The sequence below is a fragment of the Emydura macquarii genome, unplaced genomic scaffold (assembly GCF_026122565.2).
Source record: "Emydura macquarii macquarii isolate MOO-44397 ecotype Brisbane River unplaced genomic scaffold, CSIRO-AGI_Emac_v2 contig_2988, whole genome shotgun sequence".
NCBI lineage: Eukaryota > Metazoa > Chordata > Testudines > Chelidae > Emydura > Emydura macquarii.
Window position 1 is genome coordinate 3509385 of NW_027133125.1, and position 26462 is coordinate 3535846.

The 26462-nt window shown below is 52.8% G+C and overlaps 1 protein-coding gene across 1 annotated transcript in view; it reads right to left on the reverse strand.

Moving 5' to 3' along the window:
• Positions 1-22902, reverse strand: part of IGFBP5 (insulin like growth factor binding protein 5) — a 28842-nt gene extending 5940 nt beyond the window's left edge. The window contains exons 1-3 of the mRNA XM_067570098.1: positions 22535-22902; positions 513-739; positions 104-223 (exon numbers count right to left, since the gene is read on the reverse strand). Coding sequence (XP_067426199.1) covers positions 104-223; positions 513-739; positions 22535-22871 — 684 coding nt within the window. The 5' untranslated portion in view covers positions 22872-22902. The remainder of the gene's footprint in view (positions 1-103; positions 224-512; positions 740-22534) is intronic.
• Between the last annotated feature and the right edge of the window lie 3560 nt (positions 22903-26462).

The following is a 26462-nucleotide window of genomic DNA, read 5'->3' on the forward strand; positions in this document are numbered from 1 at the left end:
AGCCCCAGACTGCTTCGACTCTGAGCTACTGGGCAGAGCACCCCTGAGGGAGGCAGACGGTTCTCCGGCGGATGGCCACCTCACTTTGCGAGGGGGAGCTCACCTGTTTCCTCTTGTAGAACCCCTTCCGGTCGCAGTTGGGAAGGTGAACGGCTCGGGGGATCATCCGCTCGCTGGTTTTGATCTCCTGCAGCGAGGCCTCCATCTGCCGGCGGCAAGGTCCCTGCCAGCGGGGAGAGAGAGGATCAGCGAGGGGCGCCGGGACGAGCCCGGGCCCAGCAAGCTCTGACCCGAGCCGGGAACCCCACACGCCCAAGGAGTCGGTGACCCGCGGGGCTCCTGGAAGGGCTGGATTGCCCCAGCGCGGGGGTAGGGGAGAGCAGGGCAAAGCCTCAGCTCCTGCGTGGCAACACGGCCCCCGTGGGCAGCCCTGCCCTTCTCGCTCAGCCCCTGCCGCTGGGAGCACCCGGCGGCGGGAGGGACGGGGCAGGCGCGGGGCCCCCGGCACTCACCAGCTCAAACTCTTGCCTCAACTCGGGCACCACCACCCGGGGATGGGCCGTGTTCTCGGCCCCGCCGATGAACTTGGACAAGGTCTGCTTCTTCCTGCGCTCCTTCTTCAGGGCCTCGGCCTTCAGCTCGGAGAGGCGCCCGTGTTTGGGCCGGTACACCTTGTGCGTGTAGCTCTCCTCCGCCATCTCCGAGGTGGTCGGTTCCTCGTGCTCTCGGGACTCCCTCTCTGGAGGAGGAAGGGACAAAGCAGAGCCACTGCTCCGTCAGCTGCCCAGGTCACACGCCGGGGACGGTCTACAGGGTCAGTCCTACGGGCAGCGCCTGGCGCCTTCCCGGCAGGCAGGAGGGTGGAATCACCTAACAAGAGCCATGCAAACGACCCCAGGTCTCCATCTCCCCAGGACGGAGAGCCCCTTCCCTCAGGTCTGATTCCCTCTCAGGGCACCCATCTGTCACCTCTCAAGATGAAGTCACATCGGGCCGGGGACTGGACCCTACAGACACAGACCACCGCCCCGCTGGGCAGCGGCCCATTGAACCCAGAGACACACCGAGAATTCGGTGGAGGTGCACACTCTGCCCGTCACAGACACGGCCAGGCTGACGCTGAGACGCAGGAGGAGACAGTGTGTGTGTGTGGGGGGGGTCTGTAAGGTAAGGCCAGGGATGGGTTCTTCACAGTGTCTCAGATTTGCTAGGCTGAAGCCACGAGCCCTTTGGGGGGAGATGGGGGGTGGGGTGGGGTGCTTCTCTCCTGCTGCTTTTCTCTTGCCCCCATGGTGAAATCGCCACCCCGTTTGGCTGGCCACGCTCAGGTGAATCCCAGTCTGTCAGGTCTGGCCTCGGGGCGGCTGGCAGGGCTACGGGGGAAGAGCAGGATATGTTCTGCCTCGGGACTGGGGAGCTTTGATTCCTCGGAGGGTAGCTGAACCCCAGGGCCCCCCATCGGAGAACGGCTCCTTTCCTAAAACCTCGCGTGTAGCGCTGCTGGTGCAGAATGGGCGCTGGGGGTCCCCCCACCCCCGCTCAGAGGTGACTGCATGTTTGTGGTGGCCCAGTGATCTCTGCACAGTATATTTCTAGTGCCTGCAGTGCGGGGAGAGCCTTCTGGATGAACGATCATTGGTATGATCCGCCTCCAGCTGCAATATTTATAGATCCTTCCCCAGGGAGAACTGCTCTGATACACGCCTGGCGGGACTGCGTCCGGGTGTGTGTGTCGGGGACTGCGCCTAAAGCAGCTGCTGTTGCACCCATACACGCTGGGAGACGTTATGAACACTTTGATCCCAGCCAATATGATCTTAACAGCTGGGATGTCAAATCAGGGCTCCCGAGAGCTTACAGACAGGAGCGAGTTGGTGACAGCCTAAACTTAGCTGGCTTGTGACCTTTTCTGCAGCCCCGGGAGTGAACGCGGGTTATTTTTGGTTCTCGGTTTGAATAAAAGCAGTGGAACCCTGGGGCATATTTCCACCAGGCCTGTCATAGCATAGGGGCACCTCTGGCACAGGCAACGGAAAGACACGGGAAATGCACAACACCGGGAAGGGGATGGCAGGAGAAAGAGTGGACCGGAATCGTTCATCCTCACACTGCCGGGAATACAAATACCTCACCCTACTTATACGTCCCCCAGCATGAGCGTATCTGACTGGAATCTGCTCACAATTAACCCAGCATGGGCAAAGGATGATCCTCACAGAAAATAATGCCTGGAATAAGCCTGCAGATAATTTGGGGCAGATGGGAGGCCAGCCCCACAGCAGCCGATTCCGCGACAAGCAGGGACATCCGTCGGTGTAAAGAGAATTATTTGCTGACATAGCGCAGGTGCAGGCTAAGCAAAGGCAAACAAGTTCCACAGGGAGTTTCACCCACACTCAATGCAGCCACCTCTGAGGTGGAACACTGTGTTTAACAGCACACAGCAACACTGCAAAACCAACGTGCAAAATAGCATGCTCCGTGAGAACCACAGGGGAAATTTTAAGGGAGGCAGAATGTAACGGGGGCTTTTCTGTTATATTGCAGAGTGTTATTCGCAGGCCCTTAGGAGTCTGTCAAGCCACATAGCAATAAATAACAGCCCGGCAATGGCAGGCCTGGGTACTCGCAGATACAGAACGGAAGCACTTCACCCGCTGGCCAGCAGGTGGTGGCACATGCCTTTACTTTGCGAGGCATCACCCTAGGAAACCATCACAGGGGGGTTCACAAAGCGGGAGGGTCTCAGCCTTGGTGTGATGGAGGGTGGCAGCTGAGGGGGGCTGTGTTCCCCACAGCTGCCATTCCAGGACCCCCTCGCCCACACCGAATTCACAAGCAAACCCAAAGCGGAACTTTTCCTCTCCCAGCTCCGAGAAAACCCAAATACGCTTCTGGCGAAGTCAAGTGTCCCAGCCTAGCCGCCCCTCGTCGCCAAAGCCAGCAGCCATGCAGCGAACCCGCTCGTTGCTGAGCAAAGCCTATTACAGCCTCTTGGGACCCGACTCAAACCTGCTGGGGGCCAACAGAGACCGACGGCCCTTCCCATCACCACAGCATCGAAGAGCCTCACAACCTTTAGCGTGTTTATTCTCACAACACCCATGAGGCAGGGCGGCGCTGTTATGCCCCTTGTACAGCTGGAGGAACTGAGAGGCTAAATGATTTGCCCAAGGTCAGGCAGGAAAGTCTGTGGCAAAATAAGGAATTGACGCACAGTCTTTCAAGTCCCAGACGGGCATCCTAACCACCGAGCCATCCTTCCCCTCTCTCCATTTGTCAGGGCCACAGCTAATTTGCTCACTCAGGTTTTCTCAGGGTGTGTGTTTTGGGACTTTGTTTGATGGAGCAGTTATATACAAGGCAATAAATATATTGATTACAGAAAAAATGAAAAGATCAGGCAGTTGGGAATCAGGGGCCCGTCAACTGCACTGTCTGTGTCTGGTCAGTTTGCAGTGACAGGCCCGCAGACATTAGCGCAAGGTGTGGGTGTTTGGGTTTCCACCAGGAAAAGGGGAGGTTTTACACCGAACTCTTCTTACCCACCGGATCATTGCAATGACTCTCCTGTCCTGCACAGCTGTGTTAACCAAAGCTAAGCCCTGGGCGTCAGTGAGCGATGTCCCTTTAACATAAACGTGCACCCCTCGTCCCGTCCACTGAAAAGCTGCGCAGAAAAGCAGCATGTACGGCAGAGTAACAGTCCCATCTTCAACCTCAATCCATCCCCCCCCGGACTGCCTGGCCATTGGATCAGGCCTACGGAATGTCAGCCTGGGAAGAAGGCACATGAGAAGCGAGGTGGTGCAACACCAGATCCGCTTGGTGCAGCAGCCTACCTCGGGCAGCCCTGGTGCTTCGGAGGAGGGATGAAAACCTGTCCCCGGGAATTGCACTATACCGCTCCACCGAAGGAAACATTCTTTCCTAAACCCCGCCAAGTGATCGGATTATGCCCCGGAGAATGAGGACCGATGGCCCTTGTCATTTTTCTCCCAGCGAGCGTCAGTGCAGAAGCTATTCTTACTCACCTGGGCTGCACCCACAGGATGAGACGGAGCTGGGCAGCGGAACATGGGGGAGACTGGAAGGCAGGGCAGCTGCTGGGACGCGGGCGCTCCTTTCTCTGACGCAATGGGCACGAGCGCCGCAGAACACAGCCTGCGTCACGACGTCTCCTGGGCACGCGTTTGAAAAGCATCGCCTGCAACAGCCTCTGCCTTTCAGCCCCCTGCTGCATCCGCCTCATCTCACTGCAAAACTTGCTTCGCTCATTCGGCCAAGGCACCAGAGCCTGGCTCCTGCTGGAATAAGATGTGAGAGCCACGGCAACCCTACAATAACAAACCAGGGTACGTAGCCCAGTGCTCTTGTACAGCCCTACAATAACAGACCAGGTGTGCAGCCCATTACTCCGGCCAGACTCCCCCCCCCACTGTCTGTACAGTGTCTGCTATAGAGATAATCTTGAACTAGAAGCCTGGGCCCTGAATCACCCCAAACTCTGGCGTGTGGGTACTTTGTTTTGTGGGATCTGGTGCCCACTCCAGAAAAGGAGATAGTCCATCCTGCAAGCAGGCTTCCTCTCGTTCCCTGCCAGTGGCACGCGTCTGACCAGAGCCCTTTACAGATCACAGCAAGTTTAAACCGTTCCGGGAACCTGGCATTTCTCCGTGAGTCAGAACGCGCGAGTGGCGAGCGAATTCACCCGGTTCTGATTCCTTTCGGGAGGCAGGAGAGAGACAGAAGATGTGCGAGCAGACGCCCTGCAAAGGGGAATGGGTGTGAGGGGTGTGCGGCTGGGGGGTTGGCTAGCTCCCCACACCCCTCCCCAGCTGTTATGCCTTTCCCGCCAGGGCATCATCTTGCTCCGATCAACACCCGGGCATCCTCCATTCTCCGCTGCCCCCAAAGCTGGGTCTCAAACAGTCACTGCGAGTGACAGAGGCCTACTCCCCTGTCTGCCGCTCCTTCCTATCTGCCCCCCCCCCCGTGGGAAACAAGGCATTGGAGGAAAAGCGGGCATGGCTCAGTTTGTAACAACTTCAGCAGCTGGGTGGTGGTTCTGCACAAAGACACCAGGCCTCGCTTCAGCCGGGGGGGGGGAAGGCGCATGTCGGTCGGGGAGAGCTGGTTCTGTTTCCAATCCTTTGCTCCATCTCTTGGGGCCTACGGCAGGGGGCTCCCTGGCCCCACAAATCCCACAACAGGCCCCTGGCGCCTGCCTTTGCAGGGGGAGCTCAGCCTCGCTGGTGCCGCTGGCGTTCCCGTTTGGAAGGGAGGGCCGAGCGTGCCCAGGGCTTGGGGCCGGGGGACGGAGGGCAAAGATAGCTACCAGAGCCCTCCCCAAACAGGAGCTCTGTGGGATCCCGCCAGGGATCATGTGTTCCTTGGCTGGAACACGAGGGAACGAGTTTGCATCCGGCGCCGTGCACGCTCCCAGCCCGGGCCGCGTTACCGACACAGCCGCTCGCTGTCCCCCCGCCTCCCCCTCCTCGCTCCAGCTGGGGGAACCTGAGCCGGCCTTCGCGCCACAGCCCGCTTGATGCAATCGGGATCCGACGCTCACGTCAGCAGCACATTAACGCCTCTGTCCCCGAACCTGCTGCATTAACCCCCACTTACCGGCCTCCTCCCCAGGCAGGGCCAGGCCGTGGCGGCTGGAGCTGAGCAAGACCCATGGTGCGCAATTCTGCCCCCAAACAAATACAGACGGCGGGCAGAGGAAACGCCTCCCAGGCCAGCTTCCCTGGGGGTACGTGGGGCTCTAATGGCTCAGGAAAGAGACTGAAGTTTTGCCTCTGACTCCATCCGGACCCAGCCCCCAACCCCTAATGCAGCAGCCAGGGCCCAGCTCTAAGTGTTTTGCCAGCCCCGATGATTCAGTTTCAGTCTAAGAAGCAGGGACGGCTAACCTCGCCCACCGTTTTACCCTTGGAGATAGCAGTCGGGGCCCAGGGCAGGAAGACGCTGCTGTGGGCAAGGACTGGCCTATTCGTTCTGAGTCGGGACTCCTCGCAAGGTCGTCCCCTGCGTGCAGGGTGTATCTGCAGCACTAGGACCCCCAGAGCCCACGGGCGGGGCGGCTCAGGAGGTTGGCGGGACGCCGATCAATGCTTCCCCCCACTCAGAGCCGGACTGGAGCTTTCATTAGCATCTCTCGCCGTGGCGGCCGGGGAGAAAAGCCTTCCGGCCGTGAGCCAGCGCGCCCCAGCGCCGGCTTGTGTGAGACTGAAAGAAGAATGGCAAGCGGGCTGGATTCATCATCGCGCGGTGTTAACGCTGCAGCCCGCGATGACTGTGTAATTAAAGGCAAGCATGGCGGACTGCTGCGGGGACAGCCAACTATTCCGAAATGTGGGTGGGGCTTAGGACAGTGGGCGGAGTTTGACTGGGGCATCACCTACTACTCCCCATCTCCACTGGGCCCCCCCAGTACACTCAACGGCCCGATTCTTAGCTACTCCTCGGGGCAGGAACGGGAGGGGGCAAAAGTTGCTTTAAGCGACCTCTGTGCTCCTTGCATTCTGGGGCTGCCCAGTGCCTGGCGTAAGTTAGGACAGCCTCAAGGCTGCTCTAACCCATCCTCTGCTTCCCATAACCTCCCCCCGGGCTCTGGGAAGCAGAGAATATTCATAGTGCCGTGCAATCCTGCGATGCACCGGCCTGCCCCCTATGCAGGGGGCTGAGCGCAGGTCCAGTTTACCATCGCTAATAATCCCTAGCTCTTCTGTTGTGCTTCACGTCAGTAGGTCTCAAAGCAATTTACACAGGAGGGCTGCACTGTTGTCCCCATTTTAAAGACGGGGAAACTGAGGCACGGGGAGAGAAGTGACTTGCCCGAGGTCGCCCAGCAGGGCCGGAGGCTGTGCCAGGAATAGAACATGGTGTTGGGTAGGATCTCTTCCCCAGGGAGGGTCTCAGGGGGCCCTTTCCACCCCCACCCCCTTTACACTGCCAATGTAAAGGAGTAGCTAAGAATCAGACCCCCTTGCTGGGGAGAAACAAATCATGCAAGCGTAAGTTACAGAGCCCCTGACAAGATCTGCTGCCCTCTAGTCCATGCAACCTGCCGGTGTCAATGGTTCTTCCTAAGCAGGGTCCAAAACTCTCTTTTCACCGCTTCTGGGCAAGGACAACAATCTTGATCTTTTGCACGTGCACGAGTCCCGCACGGGAGCGGACGTGCATGCGACTCTCTCCCCCCCACCGTTGCTGCACTGAGCACTGTGAGTTTATTCTTGATCACTAGGGAGGGGGCTTATACGGGGCTGGATTTACTTCTCTGAAGATCTCTTGCCTGCTGCTGCCTGGAGGCCAGGAAATAGGGGCCGTAAAGGGTTACACCAAGTTATAGTCCACCCACAGAAACTCACTGCCAAGGGTTTTTTTTCGGAACATTCGACAAGCCATTTGTACCTGAAAAGTTGGATAAGCAATAACGTAACGTAAGCAATTAACGGGTGCAACCCCGTGGTCGTAATAACTGATAAGACTAATGAATACGTTCAGTTTCTCAGGTGAAAGATGCTGGAGGAGGTCAGGCTGGTTTACTTAATTCAACCTACCAACCAGCCTGTCAGGCAGGTAAGAAGAAGTAAGGATCACATTACCCAGCACTGAAAGGCAGCCACCTCTGGAGTGGAATGTGGCAGCTGTTGAACAGCACACAGCAATCATGCATTACATTTTAGGGCTGGAAGTGAAGTAAACGTGTATCGAGCTGAAACCGACGGGGGGGAACGTTAAGGCAGGAAAGCGCCGTTTATTGTAACTGCATTAGTCCAGGACTGATGCAAAGGAACGGACACCACCTACTGAACTCCCAGCGCCATTCCCTGCAGCACCTTTGAAGTGTCTCCGTGTTCCCGGCTCGTCGGACGGGACCCTGGCTCAAGACGGCGAGACTGCAGTAGCAACGCTGGGCTGAGAGTGACCCCAAGATTCCCCAGAACTGGCTGAGCCGGGGCTCACAACACCCCGGTGTTTTCCAAGCGCTGTCCTGCCTTGCGATCCTTCACACTGTGATTTAATCCTGGGGGACGAAGCGCAGGCACCGGCCACGCTGGGCCCAGGGTTAGCAACATGCTGGAGTCAGGGAATAAAAGAGGCAGGGGAGGTGGGATTTCTCGATGGACAGTGATGGGGAGCGGGCTGGGAGGCGGGCTGAATTCAGCGAGGCTGGAGGGTGAGCAGCACTCAGATACAACATCCCTTGATGGGCTGACAAATTTCTGTCACTCCTAACCCCCCTGCGCTCCTGATGGGGGGAAGGTTCTGCAGCCCATCACCACGTCCCTGAGCCATCCGGTCTAACCCAGCTGCAGGCTCTGACGCTGTGTTTGGGTTAGAAGGGCATGAAGCCATATCCCAGGCCGATCGCCTGGCAGGGTTTTTCCTTTTGCCTTTCAGTAACGTGACAGCGCCTGTTGGAGGCCGCTGGGATCAGGTTGGACAGAGGGCGCTTTTGCAACCAGATAACAATGCCTTAAAATAAAGGGCTGGTTAGGAAAACCCTGGGAGGGTGGGAGGGGCCCTTCATGACAGCAGCTGTGTGAACTAATTACCCCCTTTGTCGGGGAGTTGGAGGGGAAAGGAGGGCCGGGGGCAGACAGGGAAGCGGATCAGAATGAGACCTTGCGCCGTAGGGTCCCCACTTAGGTCCCACGCCCCGATGAGGTCAGCTGCTGATCTCAGCAGAGCTCAGATTCAGCATCCTTTGGCACAAGCTGGGGTGGGAGCAGTCAGGGGCTGAACTCCAGCCAGCTCTCCCAGGCACCTCTTCCTTCTACACCAGAGCCCCAGCTCGAACGGGAGCGGCTCCAATGCGCCTTTGGCTTTTCTCGAACGTCCGTCCCTTCGTAAGAGTGAGTGGCGGAGTTCTGGGCGTCTCCCGGGGATTGCCCAGGATCGGTTGCACTCTGCGTAGAGCACGCCAGTGACGTTTGTTTGCAGGTGAGACTAGATCAGGAGGAGTTGCCCAAAGAAAGGAGGCCAGAAAAATCCACACAAAGGGGTAGATTAATAACCCAGGGCATATTCAGCTGGGATTATTGACACAAAGCCACCCAGGGAATACAATCGGAAACATAAATCCTCACTGGGCGGGAGAAAGCTGAGAAATAGTGATGGTGAAAGAATCCCAGGCTGAGCGGGGAACACAAATCAGATGCAAGTTTGCAATATGATCTGGCTGCAGAAAAGGCCAATTCACTTTAGCCTGCGCAGGCAAAGGGATGACATCCTGGAGCAGGAAGATGACAACAATCCAGTCCTCTCCATCCTGGCTGTCACTGCCCCATGCGGCATTTAGCTTTGTTTGGGGCACCTCCTGGAAAGGAAGGCTATCGATCAGCAGGAGGATGTTCAGAGAAGAGCCGCCAAAGTGGTCGGGGGCTGGAAGGATGAGCCAACGTTTTGTCTAGTTCAGCCAAGTGGTGAATCAACAGGACACATGGTAACAGCCGACAAATATCCGCCGTGTAAGCAGCCTGCAGGATCATTCAGAGTGGCTCCCGAGGCTCTAACTGGGTGTGATGGAAGAGGTAATATCAGGTTAGATATCAGAGATGCTTAGCGGACAGGGAGATGTGTTAGGCTGAGTCTAATCTCCCTAGTTGTCGTTTCGGACTATGAGAACTAGACTTGAGCAGAACTCTGGAACGTGCTGCAGGGGATGAGCCTGCCATGATTTGTATTAGCGCGTCTCCATCTCTAACTTCTCTGGGAATCTGGCATCAATATTCTGGCAGCCTGAACCCGGCAGGGGAAAACCGGCAGGAGACCTTGGTCAACTCCAGCTGGAGGAATCTGTGACACAAAAGGCTCATCCCTCCTCTTCCAGAGGGGCTTGTTGGGCCGGTGGAGAACTGGGGCTTTTTCAACAGATCAGCGTCTCCTCTGCACAGACATGCAGGAGAGAAGTTTCCAGAGTCAGCGGTGGCTCACCTGCAGGACGTGATTCTATGGGGCAAAGGACAGGCGGGCGTTTTTACACCGGTTCTACTACCTGAGCTGTTCTAAAACGAACGGGACTGATCTGAAACACAGGCCTGGGAGATCATTAACCCTTGATGCACCCGGGCTGAGCTGGAGCAGAAAGAAGTAGTACATGGGAAAGGAGCATTTAGCGCTGGATTTTTCAGTCTGCATGACAAGTGCAGGCCCTATCGGTGTAGACAGAGGTCAGATCCCTAGCTTAGCACAATCTGTCTGCGACGACCATGCGTTTCTACCACTGGGAGAGGTAAAACAGTCCCTGCAATATACTTTTGTTACAGGAGGTGTAGGGCTGCAGTGGTAAAGAGCGCTGTAGTTCCCTTATTCAATGACACAAGTATTACAACTGCCTGTAATAACTTAGCAGTCCTATAAAGGATTCCACGGGTGAAAAATCCAGGCAGACACTCAAACAGTTCCACTGACTTCCTGAGTAAGTATCCGCAGTATTGGATACCAAACTCTCCTAAAGCTGTCAAAGGCGCTAGTCCTCAATGAAGCCAACGAAATACAACCCATGTGGTGTTCCTAGTGCAAACCATTTTTGTGCTAGAAAGAGCCAAAAACATCAGACAAATAAAGCAATTAGTAAACTTTCCAAGGAATGAAAACACTGAGGCGCAAGAGTTTCCCCTGCTGTAATTCGAAGAAGGTCCATAGACTTCAGTCGCACTATGCGGATTTACACCAGCTGAGGATCTGGCCTCTAATGTGAACTCCTCTCTCTAAATTGCCTTGTCTCATCGGCCTTGCGCTTTCTAAAAGAGATTTGACTCAGGCACCCGACCATACACGGGAACGGCAGGTGGATTGGATTGGATTTGGTGAAGCTAGAGTGAGCGGTGGGGGAGGTGAGGTTTCAAAATCAGGCTTACAAGGGGAAGCTGCAGTAGCTTCAGTCTTGATGATGGAGAGATTAGCATTTCTCCAGATGGTGGGGATTTCTCCATGACCCCTGAAACTACAGAAGATGCAGAGGGATGAACAGAGGGGGAGTAGAGAGGCGGCTAAATTCAATATTGTAGGGACCTGTATTTTTGTTTCCATGCTCAGAGGTTAAATTTTCCCTTCCACCAGCCACAGATCACTAGCTTCCACAGATGGCGAAATTAACATGTCCTTCTTCTCTTAGCCAGGAGGGAGGTGGGAAAAAGAGAGAGACACTCCCTTCTGGAAAATGATTTGTAAACAGCCCCAGGAATTGCTTGATGGCAATGGAAGGCTGGAACCGGAGGTGCCAGCATCTCGTCTTGGCTGCGTGTATTGGTAACAAAAAGGTTGCAAAACGCTGTGTAAAAAATGGGAACGTGAGATCCTTTTGCATGAGGGTGTCCTAGCACTCCAGGCCCGGAGCTGCCAAGGATCTGGCCCCGGGAGACAACGCCAGAGCAGGAATGAGCTCCCCTAAGAAGTCGCAGCTGCATTGCTATGAAGGCCACACGGCGGGCTGGAACAGGACCCTACTGCATGTCACACAGCCAGGGTCAGAAATCATTCCTGAGGCCCTGGTGCCGGATGACTCAGCAGGAGAGGCATTGGGAGGGGTTGTCAGTTTAGGACTGTTCGTTACTTTGCTCTTTCTGGCGATCTGGACAAGCTCAGCGAGAGCCTGTCTCAGTTTGTTGCAGCCCGCAAGAAACGTGCACGTACGTTCTGCTGAAATGACAGCACGGTTAGGACATAAATCAGAGTTACCAGAAAAAAACCAGGCACCACGAAGCATAACAAGAACAGTCCCAGAAGCTAAGGGGAAGAAGCAACCTTTACAGCGGGATTCGGGCGTGAGGATCCCAGACACTAGAGATTCCAGGAGTGACACAACAGTATTTTGGCCGTCTATTGCTCTAGAAGATGGGTGTATTTTTCCCCAAGGGCAATAAAGGGGAGATCTTTGTTATTTTCCAAGTGGTTAGAGTAGGGGACTTTGGAGTCCAAGCTCCCTTTTGATGACAGCTGCATGAGACGGAGCCACAAAAGTCTAGAAAAACTCCGGGGCTTGGTAATGAGATAGGAGGCCTTTCACCTCTAGGACGCTGGTTCGACTCCAAGGCAGGCAAGGAGTGAGTGAAAGCTGTTATCATCTGACAGCTGTTCAGTGGCCTGGTAGAAGGGGGGTGGGGCATCTCAGGCCTGTTCCTGGTGGGCAGATTTCTACATCACAAAATCCACCACGTCTAATACCAGTGGGGGCCCTCCTGAGCAAAGAAGCCAAGCACTGAACTGACCATGGAGAGAGAGTTCCTGTCTCATCCCTAAAGGGCGAGGTGCATTGGGAGTGGACTGTAGGGAGGAATCTTGTGCTGTTTTGGGGACAAACCCGGGCCAGATTTCAGTCTTTTGCACTGCCCGTCTGCCACCTCTCGCCGGCACCATCAACAAAGCGGGCAAAGGGAGGAGAGCATGCAATCGTTATCCACCTGCAAAAGCAGCGCTGGAAGAGGCGACGAGAAACCCAACAAGAAGCTGAACCTAGCGGCTTGTCGCTTCAGCACTGGAACCGCACAGGCCCCCAGCCTGATTTTCAAGGATCGCCCTGGAGTCAGACGGAAAAGCCCTGCTGGATCATCCACTACCATCGCTGCGCGAGCGCAGGATTGTTTCCCACTACACCGTTTCTAGCGCACCCTCCAGGCATGGCGTTAAATGTTCCATGCTTCCTTTGGGAAAGCAGTCTGCTCTCTGAGCGATCTCATCATCTTTCAGCCAAGTTCGTCTCTTTGCGATTCACCATGCTCCTGGCTACCACCATAAGCAATTCCTCTGCCCGCCTGCTGTTTATACCCTTCATGTATTGGCAGACGGAAACCCCTGCCGTTCAGTTGGTTGCAACATGACCACAAGAAGCTGCATCGCTGGGCTGATACGTCACTGCAGGGTCACAACACACAGCTAAGTGTGCAGCGTGTGCTCTGATAGGAAAGGCTCAGCAGGAATGCTCTAACTAGCGTAGAAGTGATCGCCCTCTGGAATAAACCTCAACGCCCCCCCATGTGATCCACAGTTTGTTCTGCAACCCAGAACCCCTGACTCCTTTCAACTCGCTCCCAGACACTAGATCTCAGCCCCCGCTTTGGCCCAGCCTCCCAGCTCTGCAAACGTCAAAGTAGCAACACTGCGGGAAATCTGCCCCAGGAAGGAGAAGACGCTAAAGACTTGCATCATTTTCTCCGGCTTGCTGTATTTGATAGTGTTACCTCCCCTTTATACAGCGCCATTCATCCCAATGCCAAGAAAGCTTCACCGCAGCAGTGGTGCAAGGCAGACTTCTCCGGGGTGGAGTGCAGCCGGCGTTTAACCGGGCACAGCAACGTTTAGGGGGGTGCCAAAGAATACCTTAGTCACTGGAAACTGGAGGGGGAACATAGGGATGTGGAATGCAATTATTAGGCGAGAGGGTTCAATTGTGAGAGCGCTGGCCTATGACATGGATTCTCTTTCTCTGACACAGACTGCCTATGTGACCTTGGCATGTCACTTACCCTCTCCATCTTTCTGCTCCCCAGTGACAACAGCCCGCCCCTACCTTCTAGGGGTGTTGTGAGGATGAATACAGACACAGAGGCTCAAGCCGGAAGGGAGTCCATTGTGACCGTCTAGTCTGTCCTCCAGCATGGCCCAGGCCATAGGGCTTCCCCGAAACACAGCCTGTTCGAACGAGGGCAGATCTTTTGGAAAAACAACCAACCCTGATTAAAAAATTGCCGGTGATGGAGAATCCACCAGGAGATCAAAGACTGGGAGGCGCTCCCAGGCTTTGGCGATAGGGTGACCCTAGATGGGGGTAACCCCGGTACGCAGGCCACATTTCAGGGCCCACACCCCAGTTCTTCTAAAAAAAGGCTGAGGGCTGACAGGGATGACCCAACCCACCATCTGGCCGTGCGACTGCAGAGGCCATGTGGATACAGGCAGGTGGCCGGCTGGATGGAGACCCCCCAGGGGTTGAAAGGGAAAGGAAAAAAAAATCCATGGTGTTGATTTGTCCTTTACCAATCACAGGATATTTTTAATCACTTTGTGGCAAAATGTATTCCCCTTCCCATGCTGGACGCTGGTCACTCCATGATGGTTAGGATGAAAGCTGGAGCCAAAGGGAAATACTAAATTTCCTTCACCAACAAAACCCCGCTGGTTGTGGGCGGGTTGGGGGAAGGGGAGGAATCGCTTGCTCCCGTGATACCTGCAAAGAGCGATGGCAGGTAGAATGTCACATGTGGCAGAAGAGCCAGTGACAGACGATACATCTGGTCTCTAATGCCCTGCCTCTCCTGTGACGTGGAGAGAACCATCATCCTGCCCCCTTTCTGTCCCTTCTCTGGGATTTAGAGCACCACTGTAGGCCCCTGGCTAGCGACCCCACACAAGGGTGGCCATAATTTGGCTTTAAGCACATGCATTCTTCTGTTATCCCAGCTAGGACAATGTCTCAATAAGCTAACGTTGTATAACACAACACATTGTTTGGCCAATCAGAACACAGGAGAAGTAATACTAGAGGAGATTTTTGGTCCAGCAGACCAGCTATCTGCCTCTGATAATGACTCATACCTGACATTTCACAGCAAGTCAACACGGGCCCCACAAAAAACCCCAACCCCCCAATAATCCATAATGTCTGTACCAGGCTGTATATTAAGGAACAACTCTTTCCTGATACCCAGAGGCGAACTTCTTATGCCCTGAACCCTGGGAACGGAACACCCCGATATTATCAGTGGTCATAAAATTATCCAGTAGAATTATTGGAAACGGCACATTTTTCTGATACCGCTCCTCCAGATAAAACTGCATAACTTTGTGGCATTAGGAAATTGTTTTATGCTCAAACTTTGCCTCTCTCTAAGACCTTCGAGGCAAATTTTTGCCTTGAAGCAGTTTGCGTGACTGCATCTGTGCAATACAAGTGTGTACAACAAACGTATCCATGTGCAGTTTCTAAATCAGATAAAAAAACCAGATTACAATAACTGATTTCACCAGCAACCCCTACCTTTGTTAAAACCACTAGTGCAAAGTCACTTTTGTTTTAAAATCTCTAAGATTCTTGTTCGCTTTTTGCATTTCCCACGGTTTAGAAAATGAAAACCAACCAGTCAATTTCACTTTTGCTTCCAGACATTTTCAGTTTTCACTGCCTGGCTTTCATGCCTGAAGGCCAGGCAGCCATGTCTGGGTTATTAAGTGGGAGCAGAACAATTGTTTATTTGTTTAAAATCCGAGATTCCCTTTGAATTAAACAAACAAATGACAAAACCGGAACAACACAGACGGAAACGTTTCTACTGGTTTTAGCAAATCAATATTCTTTTGACCAAATTTGTCCAAAAAGAGTCTATGCTGTTAGCTCAGTGAGTACCGCACTAAATACCTATCAGACTGACTTTTTCACTTTAAATAACACCCAGACTTCGTCAGCAGAGCTAAAACAAACAAACCATGCTCAGTTCTCTTGGGATCTGCGGGGACAGTACATGCACCCCTCATGGGGTATTGTGAGCCTTCATTAATTAATGTTTGAACAGTCAGTTGAAATCCTTGTTAGGGACAAGCCAAGTATCACTATGAGACTATTGTTTGCAAGTAGGGCGTGATCCTATAATTCCCATTGACTTCCACAGGAATCACCTATAGGTGGCACCAAAGGAAGTGAATTAAGTTTTGAGCCCTTATCAATCTACTGACATCCAGCCACTAAAGGGCTGTATTTTCCAACAAACCCCCTCCCTTTAAAAATGTCGTGGTTGTGCCCGTTTGCACATAGATTAATGGAGTCCGAGACCAGAAGGGACCAGGTGATCCCCTAAGTCTGACCTGTTCCATAGCACAGACCAGAGAACCTCCTCAGACTGATTGCTAGAGCAGATCTTTTAGGAGAGCAGCCAGTCTCGATTTAAAAAGTCGCAGAGCCCCGGTGTCTGTGGGCACAGAGTGGGGCTTTGCATGAACAAACAGGTCGGCCTGCAAATTCTACACATGCAAATTTTCGAGGTCTAGGGTGAACTTAACCCATCACTGGCATCTGTCACCGGGTGGCCAGATTCTTCTCATCCTTGCAGTTGCGGCTCAGATCTCCCTGTCTGCTTCAGCTTGAGTCTGTCGAGCTGCCTCAGCAGGGAACTGGGGACTGCGTAACAGGCAGCCCTGGTCAACAGCACGCACTGATGAAAAGACAAAGCGAGGAGGAATTCAGAGGCATTTTCTGACCGATCCCCCTCCCTGAGGGTGACTTTGACCATGTAGCACCATAGAGGGTCCTGGATTTCAGCAAGCACCTTATCCTGCCACCTGTAGGACCAAAGCACGAGCTGCTGAACTAAAATAAACGCCGGCGTCCCCTTAGATCATCAAAGAGCCACTTAAAAAGCAAGGTCTGACTGAGATTTGTCCTGGCCACTGATGCCTACTGAAGATATATGGCCCTGGACGGTTCCAGGCGTTGGTGTGTTTCACCCTCCGTGTGGCTGGAAGGAATGAAGCCCGTGACAACAGCGACTGCAAGTCCCTTCTGTCTAATGGCCAGTGTTGAAATAGCTTGATGGGGTCAGTGACTTTCTTACAGGACAGGTATTCACAGTAGCTGGCCCCCTTGCTGGCACTCTGAACAGTGACGCCTGGGGTTAGACCCTCATCCCGGGGCTAGATGTGGTCTCTCTAGCTGAGAGGGCAGCAGATGCTTGCCTCGCTGCTGTCTGTACTGGACCTCACCTGATGGTAAAGGACCATTTCAATCTCTAGGTGACATATTTTACCTGCATTACGTTCCCTGATCACTGCTTATAGAGCCACACGTTATCCTGGCTGGCAAACGGATCTTTGATTCCTCCAGGCCAGCTTCACTTCCTCCTCCGCAGCACCTCCCCGAGCTGTTTTTTCCTCTCTGGTCTCACCGCTAAAAACCTCATCCAGGCCCGCATCGTTTCCTGCTCTGACTTGGACACCCTCCTCTTCTCACCTCTCCCGAACACCCACTGCCTTCTGGTCAATAGAAAAATGCCAACTGCTGGGATCATTACATCCCTCCGCTGGCTTTCCCAGGTCGAGTTCAGGCTCCGTGGCTTCCCTGTCTAGGCTCTTGACAGCTTGGCCCTTCCTTCCCTGCTCTTGTCTCCTGCTGCAGCACCTGGCCTTCTCAGCTCCACCGCGGAGCTCAGGATTCCCTCGCCCCAGCTCGCTTCACGTTTTTTGCCTGCCACCCCTTCTGGGTGGAACAACTTCCCCGTAGGTGTCCCTACAGCCCTACCCCTTCCACTAATCCCTCTCCAAGACCCACCCCTACTGTCAGACCTCCAAACTCCCAGCAGGAAGAGAGATGCCAACAGGGGACCAGTGATATTCATTTAGCTTAGAAAAAATCGCATATGATTTCAGGTCCATCCAGCACACAGCCAGGCGACATAACCACAAGGGCTTACTGCTGCTGGCTTCAGCCTCTCTCCCCCTCCCCTCCCCTCGTTTGCTGCACTCACTTGTGTCGTGTCTTGACCCAGACGTGTAAGCACACGAGGACCCCCGTCCCGCGGATAGTAATGATACACAGAGTGCTTCTTGCTTTGCATCTTATTGCATAGATGAGTGAGGGTTTATGTGCGCATCTCTATAGTGTATTATCTGAGTATCTGTACATATGTGTGTGTGTGTCCACACATGTTTATAGCTGTAATAATACTAATAATATATATGGATACACATTTGCATGTGTGTATTCCAAGTCAGCTCGGGCTCCCTTTACACCTCCGTAGCTGCCCGTTGACTTCAACGGGGGCGGACGGTGCTTTGTGAAGGGGGGCAGAACATGGCATGTTTGTCTGCTGTGCTGTGCTGTGCTGTGCAGATCGGTCCCCTCGAGAAATGAAATGCTGCTGCCCACAGCCTGTCCTGCTCAGCAAAAGTAGGGGAGACCTCCCCTGTGTGACTCCTTTCTTCCTCTTTACGCCCTAACAGAACAGTGAGTTTGAGAAACCCTCCTTAAGAACATAGGTACTGCCCTGGGCCTCTTAACCTGCTCTGCTGCCTCTGACAGAGACTCTGGAGGAAAAGGGAAAAACCCCATAAAAACAACCCATTGCTGCAGGCAGGGAAAACTTTCAGTGGACGTAAGGAGAAACCAGAATGCTGTGCACTGTTAGCCGTGAGCCTGGCTGCCGGGGACCAGATTAGGTTATCTCTGGGCTTCTTTTCTCTTTATCAGTGCAGACAGGATAGAGCCAGACCTTCACCAGTATTCTGCAGACATAGCTGGGGAAGGTTTCAGAGGTGAGTCTAAGCAAGAACCTACAACAGTGTCTATTGCCCCTTCTTCGGATCCCCAGGTATGTTTACCTGCACCCTGATCCCACAAACACTTAAAGCATATGACTGACTTTATTCATGTCAATAACACCACAGCTAGACTGCTGGTGTGGTTAAAGCATGCATGTGCTTAATGTCTGTGCATGACCAGGGCTCCAGACTTTCCTCTACATTCCCTCAAACTTGCTAAGGCTCACTTAGACAGGGTCTAATTCTGCTCTCAGTTGCAGTCGCATAAATCTGGGGTAACTCCACTGACTTCAATGGACTTATTCCAGATTAATGGTGGGTGCAAGACAGATCAGAATTTGGTCTATATAATACACACACAGGCAAGCATCTTTTCTCCGGTGAGCTTTGCTGGCCTTAGATAGAAATTTCTTTTGGATCAACTCCTTAATAAACTTGTTCCGGCTCTAAAAACTAGGCTGCTGCCGAATCTGTCCGTGAAGAGGCCCCCATCCCTTCCCGTTTGATCCACCCCCCACATCACAAAAACCAACTTTCTTGCTCGCACCTGATGGATTTCACAATTTAAAAAAAAAAAACTTTAGTTCAAAACGAAAAATGGAGTTTTTCCGGTTTCTGCAGCTCCAGGCCTGTTGCTTCTACCTTTAGCTTTCACACCTCCAGGGTTTTAATAGTCTCAGCTTCACACAAAGAACTCACCACTCAGCACAGATCACGATGCTGTTTTTTCCCTGGCCGGCACATGTTAGTAACTGTAGTGTGTACACAGTTCCCTGCTCCCATGACCCTTGCCCTAACCCTGACCCTTAGATCTAACCCCAATTCACCCCAACCCTCCAGTCTATAGCTGCACACCTGCCCCTCTTCCATCCCAGTCACTCATTTACAGCTGTTGTGTGTCTATTAAACCCAACCCCATGTTAAAACACATTTAAACAGAGAGCGTGAAAGAAGGAGAGGAAAATATGTCAAGGGACGGATAAAGAATTAAACCTGTTACGAGCTGCAGGGAATTTCAGTGCATCCACAGCTTCTCCTGTTTTGTTTAAGCTGACATAGCAAAACTCATTTTCTTAAAGCTAGTTCTAGGTTTCCCCCTTCTCGCTGCAGTTATCATTGGCTCAGAGTTTCATAAGGAAACTTGCCAGAGATTTTTTTTTTTTAATTTTTTTTGAAAGAAAGGAGGAACAAGGGAGAGAAAATTTTGGCCACATTTGTTTTTCCATGAACTTTTTCAAGTCAGTAGACTTGTATTTGGCCAGTAAATGCCACTCTGCTTCTTGTCTCTGACCCCTTTGTCTCTGAGGTCAACAGGCGGGGAGCTTGGTGGTGTGATGTGGCAAACCGTGAAAGAAAAACGGAAAGTGCAGGCCCAGTTTAAAAACTGAGTTACATAAATGATACTGCTTGTGTTTTTACAGTCGTGTAAATTTCACTGGTGTAAGTGACAGTTTTGACACTATCCATCTGATAACAGAGAACTCATCACACTGGTCTCTAAGCACCAGTAATATTAATAATGAACAACATAATAATCCTTTGCAATTCTGTAGCTGCTTTCATTCAAGACACCCAGAGGTCTCTATAAACATGAATGAATGTAGCCTGTACATAGGTAGATTAATTTCCCAATATCATTATTTCCAATTTACAGTTGGAGAAACTGAGGCACGGTGAAAGCCAGTAAACCTGTCCCCAGATAAAACAGCTAGTCTATAGTAGATACCCTGCCTTCCAGTCCTGTGCTTGAATTTCCACTCATTAGCTGTCTATCTAGCATAACAACCAGGAGAAAAAAATATTTCTGAGAAGTGGATTTAAACAGACCTGCTGCAAGAGCATGAATAAATAAATATGCCGCTTAATCCATCCCTCTCGACTGTCACTTAAGTATACACTGTTGATTCTTTTGCAGCTCAGGGCCAAGTTTGGACATCGATAGACAGTAACCCAGGCCAGCTTCCCTGACACATTGTCCCTGGATTTCTGGCCAAACTGGCAGAGGCCAGCGAGTTCAAATCAAACTTAATTTTCTTTCCTCACCAGTTGCCTAGTAACATGCCTATGAAAATATACTTCTCTGTTCTCACACTTTACCACTCAAAAGCCAAGAGGGGATTTTTTTGTTTCTCTCTGTCCTCAGAAATTCCTGATTTTTGCAGTCTCACAAGACTAAGGGTAACGCTGCCAGTCCTTTCCAATAAAACCCATGCAGGTCTTGTCTCAAGAAGGCGGGTTCTTTCTTCTAAAGTGCAATTAAGACTTCCAGAATAATTCACTTAAACTGAGGAACCCAATGGGGCGGCCTGCAAGATTCGGGAGGAAGGCCATTAGGGGACCGGCTAAACAACTCCTCAATCCAATTTCATCCGATGCATTCCTGACTGAGATACAGCCAGAAAGTACCTGACAGGAAGAAAAAGCAAGGGGATTAAAGGAGGCCTGGCCAAGGAGTTGCACTCTATGCACCTGCTGTAGGACTGGATTCCTTGGGAAGGATGAGGAGAGAGAATAATCAGACTTGCTGAGAATTAGGTGGAAAGCCGAAGTGTTATTGGTGCCATCTCTCTGCAAGGGGCACTGTTGTTACACGGAACTGTGCGGATCTGGAGCCCAGCGCAGCACGCTCAGTGCTGTCTGTTGCATTTCACCCACATCACTGGGTTGCCCTGACCACACTGCCTGCCTCTTGCACTGGGCGCACACACACACACAGACACACACAAAGAGTAAATACTGCTCCGGATGACAGGCCCGGCACATGGGGATATTTCACATAGTTGCAGCGTTACCTGATCATTACTCAGTTATTGGGTTCCAAGACAGAAAATTAACTCCTCTTTCATCACCGTCCTGTCTTAACAGACCCAATCCACATTTCTGCATGACCCCAGCAAGTGATCTGTGACTTTAAACTGCTCCAAAGGCAGCCCGGCTCTGCGGTTTTGTTTTTTTTTGCAATACATATATTTGGTTTTGCTTTGAAGGAAGACAAATAAAAAGCAGGGGACGCCTCCAGCAGCAGGGGAAAATAATAAAAAAGGCAAGATTGATTGGGTGTTAGAAGGGCTAAACTGCAAAGCTCGATGCAGGGATCCAGGAAGCAACTTGGCAAAAGGAATTTTTTTTCTTTTGCAAAAGCATTTTGGGTTTGTTTGTTTGTTTAAATGTCCCCCCCCCCCCTTCACCTTTGGTGGCTAAAAGTACCAGAATGGGATAAATAGAAAGAAAGGACACTGCCTCGTGGATTTTTAGATAGGGTGCCTGGAAATAAGGGAAAACCACCTGAACAATAAGGGACAATGCTTGATTTAAGGGTTGCTTTGGGGATTTCCCTGAGCACCTCAAGTATTTTCCTCCCAGGTCTGTGTTGCTGCTGCCCTCAGGTATGCAGTGCAATTCTCACCAGCTTCATTTTCATGTTGAGAAATGGCACCGCTGACCCGTTTGCCCACATTGCAATACATCTGAACCCGGGGGACGGGGTCAACCTCAGGCACAATCTCTGAACGAAGGGACAGGGGGTCACTCGAGGGAGGATCCTGACAAGGCAGATAATCAAAGGAAACGCAGCTTCCTTCACCTTTTTGCCTGCGCAGCCGGCAGTGCACAAATGCTGAGCGTCCCTGGCTTGCTTGGATTTCTTTGCATCTGGGGTTTTTCCTCCCCCACCCCCCCGTGCACCTGCTCCCCGTCCCTGGAAAAGCTGGTCTGGAAGTGGCAGGAGGTGGGGGACCGGGGGGGACGCGTGTGTGGCGTTTGTGGGCACTGGAGGCTTGACTGAAGGGAGGATGGGGGGGGGTGGGGGTGGGATGCGGGGATTTTGCAGGGGATTTTGCAGGCTCTGGCGGGGGGGCAAGGGGGCAGCAGTGGGGCAAGGAAGCCGAGAAACTCTGCGGCCAGGGGTGCCTTCCAACCCTGACCTATGACTGCACCATGCAGCGGGCCAGGGAGCAGAGCCAGGGGATGCAGCGGGCAAGGAAGCAGACAAACTTGGTAGCCAAGGGTGCTTTCCAACCCTGATCTTCTGCGGCCCGGGGATGCAGCGGGGAAGGCAGCAGAGGAACTCTGCGGCCAGGGGTCCCTTCCAACCCTATAACGTGACTCTACGAAGCAGCGGGCGAGGAAGCGGAGGAACCCTGCGGCCAGGGGATGCGGCGGGGAAGGCAGCAGCCGCCCCACCGCCGGGGGACGCAGGCGGGCGGCCCAGGAGGGGTGTGAGGGGCCGGGGCGGGGGGGCAGATGCCGGGGCCGGCCCCGGGGCAGCACTCACCCAGCTTGGCTTGCTCCCGGGAGCTCTTCTCGTGGAGACACAGGCCCCGGCCGTGGAGCAGGGCGTGCAGCGGCTTCTCCTCGCCCGGGCGCGGCAGGCAGCGCAGCCCCTGGGCGCAGCGCTCGGTGTAGACGCCGCAGGGCAGCCCTTCGGCCAGGGCGCAGGTCAGGCAGCAGCCGCAGCCGGGCTCCTTGACCAGCTCGCAGCCGGGCGGGCCGGGCGGCGGGCAGACGGAGAGCGCCTTCTCGTCGCAGGGCTCGCAGTGCACGAAGGAGCCGAGCCCCCGGGCCGGGGCCAGGCACAGCCCGGCCAGCAGCAGCAGCTTCTGCAGCAGCATCGTCGGCTTCGTGCCCCGGGGCAGGAGCAAAGTTTGTTGTTGTGTTTTTTTGGGGGGGGGGGGCAGAGAGGAGGGTGAACCCCCCCGGATAGATCCCCAAACGAAGCACGCGCTCGTGCACCCCCTGTTCTGGCCCCCCCCCCCACGAACAAGTGTGTGGCCCGGTGCAGCGCAATGCAAAGGGGGGGCGGGTGGCCGGGCTCAGAGCTGCTGCTCTGACAGGTGGGGGGGCCGGGGGGGCGGCCGGGGGGGTCACCAGCCAGCGACGAGCCGGGCGGAGTGGGGCGAGGCTAGCAGAAGAGGCACCGGCTCCTGCAGCCGCCTGTGCCCGCAGCCGTTTGCAGAGCTCGGGGAGGAGGAGGGCGAGCGGGGAGGCAGGTGGTTTGCAGGGGGGGGGTCCCGGAGTGATTGCCGCGGGGAATCAGGGCGACCGCCGCCAGCCACCGAGCCGGCAGGTTTTCGGCTGCGGGCGGCACGTTTTGTGTTTGGGGTCGGGGCTGCCGCTGCTGCCGCTGCTTCTGCTGCTTTCCTCCCCCGTCCTGGTCCGGGGCTGGCCGGGGAAGTGCTCGGCCGGGGGCGGCTGCAGGTTTTGCAGGAGGAAGAGTTTAAAAAAAAAAAAAAAAAAAGAAAAGAAAAGGAAAAAAAAAAAAAGGAGGAAAAAAAACCCAAACCAAACCAAAGTCCACTTTGTAGCTCTCCCAAGACTTTCCCCCCGGAGAAGTTCCTACAGAGACTGAGCAGAGCCGGGCAGGCTGTCTTTTAAATAGACGGCCCTGGCCGCCCGCCAGCGCCGAGCTGCAATTTGAGATCCCGGTGACACCTCGGCTTGACTGGGTGCCAGGCGCAGGGCAATGTCAGAGCACACTCGGGATGGGAGGGGGCTGGAGCTGCAGCTTTTGACTTCTTGGCTTCCAACCCCAGGCAATGATCAGCGATAATATTGGGGGGGGGGGGGGGAGAGTCACTGAAAGAAATTGTTCTGATCTTCCCAATACAACTGGACGGTCAGTGAGTGCAGCTCCGGGTAACCCCCCGTCGAAGCTGGACAGAGACACACAGAGAGGAGTTGTCTGGGAAGCTCTCTGAGATATTGCAGAGAGCTTTGTCCTTTTCCGTTTCTGCTGAACTTCGAATGGCTTTTTAAAGTCACACTGGGTCCCATCCTGCAAACGGGCTATCGGGCATAGGGCTTATCACCAAGACTTCATGGGATGGCAGCGAAGCCCCAGGATTGGGCCCTAACTCTATAAGAGAGAATGTGCATAGGAGTCCATATGTTATAAATATGGCATGTATGTCCCGCCTGTTAATGCAATCACTGGTACAGAAGGAGCAGAGAAAATTCCTAACTGTGCATTGGTGCAATCACACAGCTGTACACCTGGCCAAAATATCTCCTCATCTGCATGCACACGTGTGCCCCTGGCACAAGCTGATTACATGGAAAACACAAAGAGTTAATAAAGCTGAAGCAGTGACATGACATAAGGCAGGGATAGGCCGACTGTAAGAACTGTCTTCGATTCCTCCTGGGAAAAGTTAGCTGTGCCTTCCAGGACGCCAGAAAACAAGGGGAATTTTGCCATGCCGAGCACAATTTGTACATTTTATCTCAATCCTGTTCTGCCCCATAAATCCTCCTGCTCACCCCCTTCGTGAGAGCAGAGTCTCACTGTGGGGACTCAGCATTCCTAAGCATAAATGTTCAGGCCACAGCCCTTCACACTAGAATACAACAAAGTCCTTCAGTGCTTATTAATTATTTGTAAAGCTTAACTTTTGTAGACCTAAATCTCTGCTAATACATCTCCCAATCCCCTGACACTCTAAAATAGCTGTTAACAGACACAGCACACCTTGAGCAACAATGGCAACAACAAAAACCATCTTTAGGGACTTGGTTCTGCATTCCCTAAGTCAACTAAGTGCTGCTGCCTTCGGACAAAGGGAGAAATTGAAAGGGCTCAGCCATTTCTGCATGAAGTTTAAATGACATACCAGAGCCCCCCCCCATGCCCGCACCTCCTAGTTCCATATTCCATAGGTTGCTTCTCCACTCCTCATGAATGTGACTGCCTGCATTGCATGGATTTTGCCACTAGAATGCAGCCTTATCTATGATAAGACATTGGGTCTTCTGCTTAAAAACGTTAACGCTTTTTTTTTTCTTTGCCAACATTGCCTAGTCTTAAGCCTTCTTTAGTCATCTCGGGGGTTCATTCTTTTAACGCCTCTCTCTTGTTTTCACCATAGACCTGGATTTTGTATGAAAGGTGCGATTCCTTTTTCTTCTTAACAATTATACCAAAGTTTACAACGTTGACAATTTTCATAGATTTTTCATAGGTTTTATTATAAACTTTCTGTTTAGATTACACTTCATGATTTCTAAGGTGACTGTCCCTTTGATTGATTGATTGATAGATAGATTTAAAAATACATGTTTAAAAATAAATTCTACACTGGACACTGATCATTTTTGTGGAATATTCGTCATATCCTGTCTTGAGACAGAAAAGGAGGGTGAGGTAATAGCTTTTATTGGACTGGCAGAAGAGCCAAGCTTTTGTGCTACACAGAGCTGCTCCTCTTCAGCTCACCTCACCCGCCTTGTCTCTCTAATATTCTGGGACCAACACAGCAACAGGCAACACTGCCTTTGATTTTCATGAGACTCTCCCACTGATTTTAACGGGCGTTTCGCATGGAATAACAGGAATGCTGTGCAATTATATAGCACTTGTCTCCTGAAGTTCTTCAGGTACTTTGCAAGCGTGGTTAAGGTGGGCGAGCATTCTGTCCCCCTCATTTTCAAAACCAGGGAAACTGAGGCATAGAAAAGTTAAACGGCCTGCCTAATATCACATATCAAGACATGGACAGAGACAGCAATACAATCCAGGAGTGAGATTTCACCCCCTGTTCCAGACCCTGCCCAGTGCACAAAATGGGCAGAGTGGCAGCGTCGAGGGGCACGTAAAGCTCCAGTTCCACTCACAGGATGACGCCCTGGGTGCAAGCGTTGCGGAAGACAGCTGCCTTCCGAGGACTCCTCCGCAAGGCCTGCCATCAGGGACTGGGCATGGGTGGGATGTGTCAGGGTGGAGATTCCAAGCAGCCCTGTGTGGCTGCCCTAATCTAGACTGGTCCCTAGAGCTAAATTACACTGGGGGACCATGTGGAGAAAAGTGGTCTTAAAGACACCCTGGCTTCCTTCCTTCCTACTGGGCTGCAAGTTCTATGCTGTGTTTCCCTCTCCAAGGCCCAGCACAGAATTTCCTGACTCTCAGTTATGTCCTCTAACCATGAGACCAAGGCAAGAGGCAGACTTAAATCTTAAGACAGTAGGCTGTAAAGCTTTAGCCATCAGTTGATCCTGTCTGTAGCCTCTGGACCGAGGACTCTTTCCGATCTGTACAGTCAACTGTACCGTACTGTCAATTTAGCATCTTTCCCCGGCACTAAAGAAACCATTTCACTTTAAAAGAACGAAAAAAAGAAACCAGCCTGTTAGCAGCATATGGTTGTTCTTCAGATGCAAGAGAACCTGTAACTAGCAAAGATCACATCTCTCCGTTTCTGTACATTTTA